The 7,797-nt window shown below is 38.0% G+C and overlaps 1 protein-coding gene across 2 annotated transcripts in view; it reads left to right on the top strand.

The window, feature by feature from the left end:
• paqr5b (progestin and adipoQ receptor family member Vb) overlaps window positions 1-7,797 on the top strand; it is a 14,142-nt gene that overhangs the window by 2,240 nt on the left and 4,105 nt on the right. For both annotated transcript variants that reach the window (XM_014001552.1, XM_014001550.1), the window contains exons 2-5: window positions 3,078-3,289; window positions 3,630-3,757; window positions 6,804-7,009; window positions 7,186-7,312. In XM_014001552.1, the coding sequence (XP_013857006.1) occupies window positions 3,236-3,289; window positions 3,630-3,757; window positions 6,804-7,009; window positions 7,186-7,312 (515 nt within the window). In that variant the 5' untranslated portion in view covers window positions 3,078-3,235. The remainder of the gene's footprint in view (window positions 1-3,077; window positions 3,290-3,629; window positions 3,758-6,803; window positions 7,010-7,185; window positions 7,313-7,797) is intronic.

The raw sequence follows: 7,797 nt of genomic DNA, 5'->3' as shown, positions 1-7,797 counted from the left end.
CCCCACCACCACCACCACCACCAGTTGTTATATTTTTAAAACGTGACAGTAGCATCATCTGGCAGAGTTTGTCTGGAGATAATTAACCTGATGAAGGTGACACAAACTTTCACTGCAGAGGTGGGGGGTTTGTCTTTCATAAGAAGGAAAAATATTTTTTCTGCTGTATTAGAGATGTAATGTGCAGAAGGAAGCAGCCTTGGTTTTTATTCACAAAGGACAATTTGATGGGATATTATTTTTGTCTGTTTTTATGAAGCTTTGGCAAAATGTCTCATATAGATTTGAATGAAATACTCAAGAGTAATCACTGAATGCAGATCTACAGCTGGTTTAACTTCCTATTTTAAGACGGTTGCTCTAAACACTGTTGACCAGCACAATAAAGACAAGTCAGTTTTATTGCTGTAGAGCTAAATTCACTGTGGTATTATGAGTCATCACATCAAACATGATCTTACTATATTGTTGTTTATTACCCCATTTATGAGATCGGACTAAAACTGCTTTAACCTCATATAATTTTGAGCCTAAACTATTTATWGTTTTAAACTCTGGCCTGAAAGGTGGAGACATGCTTGTCTTCAAGGTGTGTTTTGTAAAAGTCAAAGTATATTTTGTTAAGTCTCCTTTGGGAGAAACTGAAAGTCCTGATTTTACCTGTCAACTGTTTAGCTGTTTTTTGCACATATTTCACCTCAGCTGCTGATCAAGAAAGCAATGTTCTGTGTATAAGGCCTTAGATGTTTAATAAATGTCATTCCAAATGTCAACTTTTACAATAACGATGAATAACTTTATTCTGCAGCTGAGGCTAAATTAATACTTTTTCACCAGAGGAGCTCAAAACTCACTCAGATCAGTTTTTTTTTCTCCTAACCTTGTTTTCTGTCCTGTGGCTCCCAGAGAACACTCAATCTCAGCACTTGACTTTGTTTACACTATTTGGATGTGGGAGTTATTATACATTAACGGAGATTTTCATTAATCGTGCCAATTCAAACCGACTGCCTGTCATCCAGCAACCATTGACTAAATTTATTTGCTCTGATCCGACGTCGTTGCTCTGACTCTGTCCTCMGTTTGAGAGGAAGCTGCAGATTTCCCAGAGTCTGCACTGAGCTGCTGGGACACGAACAGGTGGATCCATGAGCAATGTGCTGACGGTGTGAAGATCGTGCTCGATTCGAAAAAACAAATGTTTTTATTTCAAGAAACATAAAAAGTAATTGACTCTCAAACAGAAGCCTGATGGTGAGGATTAGSCATTAAACTGGAATCATTTCAGCGTTTGAAATGAAGCATTAACCAAACATTGGGTTTAAACTTAACCCAGCAGGTAAATCATTACTGTAGATTTACTGCACAATGAGATTTTTGCCCTAAAGCACTGATCCTCAGGATTCAAGGTCCCTTYTTTTAATTTTCACCTTGAGCAATCAAAACAAACTCATCTGTCTCAGTGCTTTTCTATTTTTCATATTTGCTTTGATTGTTTCTGGTTTAAACAAAAAAGGCTGTGAGCTGTGTGTGAAAACTGCCTCGTCTCTCTGAGATTAAACAGTTATATGTGGATTTAACCAGAAGTAGAGGAGCTTTGTTGACTTTCGGCGCAGACTGAGTCACACCCTGTCATTCTTTCAGACCAGTCTTATGTGGACTGATTGACCCTCTGATAGCRTTCATATTCAGGGCTGAGCTGCTCCTCTGCAGCTGATGAAGTGTTTGCCTCACTGATCGATGGTCAGCCTACATCAACCAGACAAATCCCACTTTCTGTTAAAATGCTGACAGCTGAATGACAGCTGAAGTTTGTCAAAGAAACTGAAATGAAGTCACTGAAGCTAAACAAAACATTAAACACTTATTTAACTTCTAGGTGAGTACTATGACCTACATGCTCACACTTGTCTTGTGAGCTGGTTAGGTTAGGGTTTTACACTTAGTTTTAATGCTTCTCTTGGTGTTGTGTAGTATTTTCAAATTGGTTTTAGCTCTTTGTAATTTTTCGCTTTGTTTGAAATCACTTTATAAAGTTATTACTTATATAAGTTCCCTTTTTCATCCCTATCAATGGGAAAATTACATTTTAGCTAAAAACTAAGTGGAGCARGCAAACAGCTAAAAGCATTGAAAACTTAAAGGTGTAAAAAGTATTAAAAGCAATCGACAAACAGTTTGAAACTATCAATATACTAGCTTAAAGGGCCTCACTCTAAGTTTTAGATCACTTCTGTCAACTTAAAGTTTTGTTTTATGACTACATAATGCTGGTTATATAATTGTAATTGTTGGCATCACAGTCCAAGGCTTCCAGTTGATTTCTTCTAATTCCATATTCAATGTAGACCTCAAGGTCGGACAAAMTTTTSACARGTTGTCTAAAATGTTGACATGTGATCTGCTGTCTTTGCCCAGAGCTATCAAAGCTAGCGAGTAAAAGTCACGGCTGCCTCTTGAGGAGTGAGCCAGGCTCCCCACGAACACCACCTAACAACCCCACCCCAACCTTTCTATGCCCGCCCCCAACCGCCTAATCAGGTGGGGTCCATATGACCCCACTAAGACAGCGCATAGTCTGCAGAATCAGAACAGATCTTAATGCATTCTACAGTAAAATATTTGTAAAGTTAAATACAGTATTTCTAAATGTATACATGTTACAAAATGCTAAAGTCACTGCCCTCATTCTCTGAATTGGCTAAAAGTTTTAACATGGATAAAATGGCACAAAGTATACCAAAGTAGTTGGCAGAAAAAAAATAAAATAAAATAAAAAAAGTACAGAAAAAAAATGAAACAGGAAAACAGTGGGTTGGATGCCTTTTCTTTGGTTGCTGATGGACGGCTGATTGTGAAACCTGCTTTTCAGGCAGGACTGTCCTCTCAGAACAGTTACATAAGTCCAAAAATGTTTTTGTTTCTAGAACAAACTCTTCAGAAATGTTTTGATTAGAAACTGAAACCAGAAATTTGTTCCTAAAGAGAATTTCTCCACACCTTATGACTTTTTTTATTTTTATTTTTTGGTTCCACCTGATTGTGATTCTCCACCTGTGGGCACACACCCTCCACAGTGACGGCACATGCACTGGATATTCTTGCTGGGCTTGACGAGGAAGGACCTGAAGGGGAGGGAACCTTGAGGACGGCATGGCAACACTCACATTATAAAGTCGAAGGCACACCCAGCCTGCAGCCTCAGTTCAGCTCTCCTCTTCCTCGCAGCAGCACCATGCTGAACCTCATCAAGTTTCCACGAGTCTTCACCATCAATCAGGTGCCCAAAGTAAGTGAACCTTCATCACATCTTTAAATATTTTAAATCTTACATGTGTTTAACTTTCAGACATCAGGCTGAATATTAGTCCAACTTTCAATCATGTGTTTTTGTTTCACAGAGTTTGAATCAACTTTTCTGTAAATTCATTTTAGTTTTAGAGCCACATTTGTTTGTTTTAAACATCAAATCTAACATGATCATCAATGCGTATGAATCTAAAACTCTTAATTTGTATTAATTAATTTGACAACTTGCATTTATTGTTTTACTTCCAAACGTGAAGAACCTGGTTTGTGTGGTTTGTTATAAATGAAGACTAAACTTTTGGGGTTTTTCTTCTTTTGAGGTTTTCCACGAGGATGGCATCATTTCTGGGTACCGGCACCCCCGGAGCTCCGCCACAGACTGCATCCTCAGCCTCTTCCAGAGGACCAATGAGACTCTCAACATCTGGACTCACTTTCTGCCCTCCTGGTAAGCTGATAGTCGTACCCGAGTTAGCTCTCTGCAGTGTGTTCAATAAATTTGCAACAACTGAGACACTTGGAGAGGATTGTTAATCCTGTTTTGAAGACGACGTGAGCATTAAGCAGTTAACTATTTCGTGGGTTTTTAATAATTCACATCTTTAGTGACATTTCTTTTTATGTCGACTACATTAACAGGACCTCAAACACACAAAATGCAAACAGTGTAGGCATTGTTTCACAAGGTCACATTTCTCAATATCACTGTGGTTGTGCATAACCTGGGTGTTGTGTTTTACAAGCAGAAACACCCAGACAGCAAGTTCACCTCAATGAGAAGGGGAATGTTGCTCAGCCTGTAAAACTTGAGATAAAACCATCTAGAACAATCTTGCATGACATAGTGTCTGAAAACACGAGAGTCACGGTTTTATCATTTATCTGTTTCTTATTGTGGATGGGCTCTAAGAAGTTTAAAAGTTACTACTTAATTTGAGTTTTATAGGCTCCTAATATGAGCTGGTGATGTTTGACTGTTAACCTTTTGGATTCAGTCAGACCCACACGCTAGCAATGTGGGTCCCACAGACCTGCAGGTCATGGTGTTTCACCTGCTCTGTTGAAGGGAATCGCCCTGAGGTATCCAATTCACAACCTATTCAGGTTCTACTGTGTTTGCTTGGAAGGAAAACAAAACTTTCACTGAGCTTAAATGAAAGTATCTGGCTTCTCAAACACTCTGTCCTGCTGTGGAACTGATTCAGTACGACGTGACAAATTACMTATCTTTTGTGCTTTTGAAAGAATTATAAGAGCAGAAATTTGGTATTTTAAAATTTTTAACACTAATGAAATTTATTTTATCTATATTTTAAGTAAAACTTTTAACCTTTTTTATGTCTCCCTTGTAAATTTATTCATCTTTGTCAAGAGTGAGCTCTGTCTGAATCAAAACTATTTAACTGAGTATTAAGAGTTTTTCTTGACACACTGCTCATTATAAACAACAGTTTTTAATAAAGTAAAATGAGTGGATTAGTTTGAATTAAATTGCTAGTATTTAGATCTAAATTTGACTTGATTAGATGAAAATGTGGCCTGCCCTCTGCAGGTTGGGAGTGAGGTGCTGCCTGACTGAAAGAATGAGATCTACGGTGGAGAAGGTCAAAATGAGTTTTCTCTGCAGGGTGCTGGCCTCTGCCTTTGTGATAAATCTAAATCTCTCTTCTTTGGTGTCCTGGTTAAGACGATGTACAAAAAGACATTTCATGACTGTTTTGTTGCACATAATAGTAAAAACGTGTACGGTAATCAAAATTGTAATGTAGTGGATTTTTACCTGGACTTCCTAACATTTTCTGTAGGGACCCTGACATGACTTTATTGTAAATTTAAATACTGTATCTTAGTTTTTCTTCAAGCTTCAGCTGACATGTTTGTCAGAACGATAAGTCAATCTTTCATTCAGTCTTTTAATAGAATTTTTCAAAACCATATACAGTTTCATAGTTACTGGAACTTAATTATCATCTAATTTGAATTCTGAGTATTTGACATCAGGGCACATCCTTTCAGCTGAAAGGATGCAGTTATGTTGACAGTATGCATGTGTGTGTTTACACGAGTGTATCTGAGGATTTAAAGTCACTACAGAGGTTACCTGTCCCTGTGAGCCACTTGTGTTTCCTCTTCACTCACATCTTTGTTGTTTTGACTGCGCAGGCCATGGAGAAGTTGTGTTTGTATGTTTAGAATTTGCTGAAGGCACATGGGTGTTTGTGTCAAGGGGCCCTTTGCAGACCTAAAGGCTGGGTACTAATGAGCAGCTCTGTGCTACAGGTTTTCACGTGTATTGTCACAATTAGTTAACTGCTCAGTGACAAGGAAACACTGGCTGACATGCTTAATGCAAACTACAGCCTCCTGATAAGATTACATTGTTTGTCTAGAGCTCTCAGCTGTTGTGTAACAGACAGTGGCTGAAAAATACAGTATTTTTTCTCTCTTAATCTGCTCATTATAACCACATTGACTGGATTACTCATCATTTAGACTTTACAACTCAACAAATGTAGTGTTTGAATCTTAATCTCTTTTTGTGTTGTATCTTTTTATAAATGAATTACTTTTTTATGCTTGAAACAAGTTAAATGTTGAAAACGGATCATGTTTTATCATGAGGTGACTTCTTAACCGTTTTGTAACCGACCTGCTGTCATCTGTTTAATCCTTAAGCAAACACAAATGAACGAGTGACGTATTAAAGGATGTAACTTTTTCTTCCTGCAGCTAGTTAGGAAGTGTCTGTTCACACTGTCCTCACTCCCATATTTAGTGTACAATGTGCAAAAAATATCAAATGCTGAATCTTGATATACGCTCCTATATTCTCACATTCGGTGGAACTTCCAGAAGGTGAATAATAATCATTGTTCTTTAATATGAATAAGGGTTCAGTCCAAGTTTAAGCCTTGTTATAAAAAGCGGATAAGTGTTAAATATTTTCCTCCTGTGTTCTTGAAGTGTCAGAACACAATGTGTTCAGTAACTGTTTGGTCCTACACAACATGGTTAATGCCTCACATATCTGGTGTTGAACTAAAGTCAGAACTTTGACTTTGCCAATAATAAAATAAATTTATTTTTATTTAATGCCTTGAGTTTAAAGGTATGAAACATTGTGTGTGGTTCTCTACTTTTTTATGAGACAGCTGACAAACTCTAAAGAGTGTAATAAAAGGGGTACAGTTAAAAAAATTGACATCAAGTATTAGTTGACTGAGCACCTAATATTTTTCTTGTAGGGATGATAACCTGTTTTTAAATGTAGCACATAGTTTACTGAAGTTTCAACCATTAAACCAAAAATTTGTTCTGTCACCCTTCATAAAACAAATTATAAAATTAAACTATGTACTTTTTTAAGGTGTTAATTTCCTTTTACAATATATAGTATGTTAACCTGTGCAGTTAGATATGTGTTGTCTTTTTTGTTGATCAGATGAACTTGATTGTGTTGCTGCTACCTGGCTGAACTGCCTGTTTCCTGACAGGTACTTCCTGTGGAAACTGCTAACAGTGGTGCTAATGCAGGCAGTGTGGCAGGACTCCTTCACCTGGCCTCTGGTGGTCTTCCTCCTGTCCTGCTGTGTTTATCCTCTGGCATCGAGCTGCGCTCACACCTTCAGCACCATGTCGCTGAGGGCGCGACACATCTGCTTCTTTTTTGATTATGGTGCTCTCAGTTTCTACAGCCTGGGTAAGGCTGCCAGTCTGCTCATTAGATTAGAATCATCCTGCCAAAAATCCTTTTTGAAGTTAATTTGAATAAAATCTTTTTATTGACAGGTTGTGTTGCTCTGGTTTGGAGTATGAAAATGACTGATTTGTACTTTCTTTTCCTGATTTAAAGCATTTTTGTTTCTCTGRCTGTAGGCTCAGCTATTGTTTATTCAGCCTACATTTTTCCTGACAAGTGGGTGAACGGCTTGTTTCACCATTGGTACATCCCCATCGCTGTGGTCAACGCGTTCATCTCCACCATCATGGCCTGCTACTCCAGGTGTGGTGAGCAAATATTCCCACTGTTTTTACTGTTCTGCAACATAATGTGCACACAGGGTTGGCGTTCAAGCTTTCAAAACTGTTAACAAGGAGGCTTCAGTGGGCTTAAATCTTAAACCATCAGTCCCAACTTTATAAATTCTCCAGTTTTGTACCAAAAAGATGCTGACATGATGTTTCAAGGCCAGCTAGACTGAATTAAGTAGAACTATTTGCTTTTAAATCAATAATTCAGCCGGTGTTCTTGCTGCGTTAGTACCATCAGTTGAACGTAAAGCCAGTGTCTCATTGAGTTATAAGTAGCTGATGGTAAGTCTGCATGAGGGAGTCTCCATTCATTATGACCCCTACACGTAAGCGGGAGTTGTATTTTTTTCGTACTGTTTTTATTTTTTTTTCTCCGGAGATTTTTGGTCAACCGTAACACAAAAACGGCTGCATCGATCAACATGAAATTTGGCAGGACTGTAGAAGAGTCTGACC

The sequence above is a fragment of the Austrofundulus limnaeus genome, unplaced genomic scaffold (assembly GCF_001266775.1).
Source record: "Austrofundulus limnaeus strain Quisiro unplaced genomic scaffold, Austrofundulus_limnaeus-1.0 Scaffold9, whole genome shotgun sequence".
NCBI classification, from domain to species: Eukaryota; Metazoa; Chordata; class Actinopteri; order Cyprinodontiformes; family Rivulidae; genus Austrofundulus; species Austrofundulus limnaeus.
Note: the sequence above shows the minus strand (reverse complement) of the source record. Positions and strands in the feature narration are given on the sequence as shown.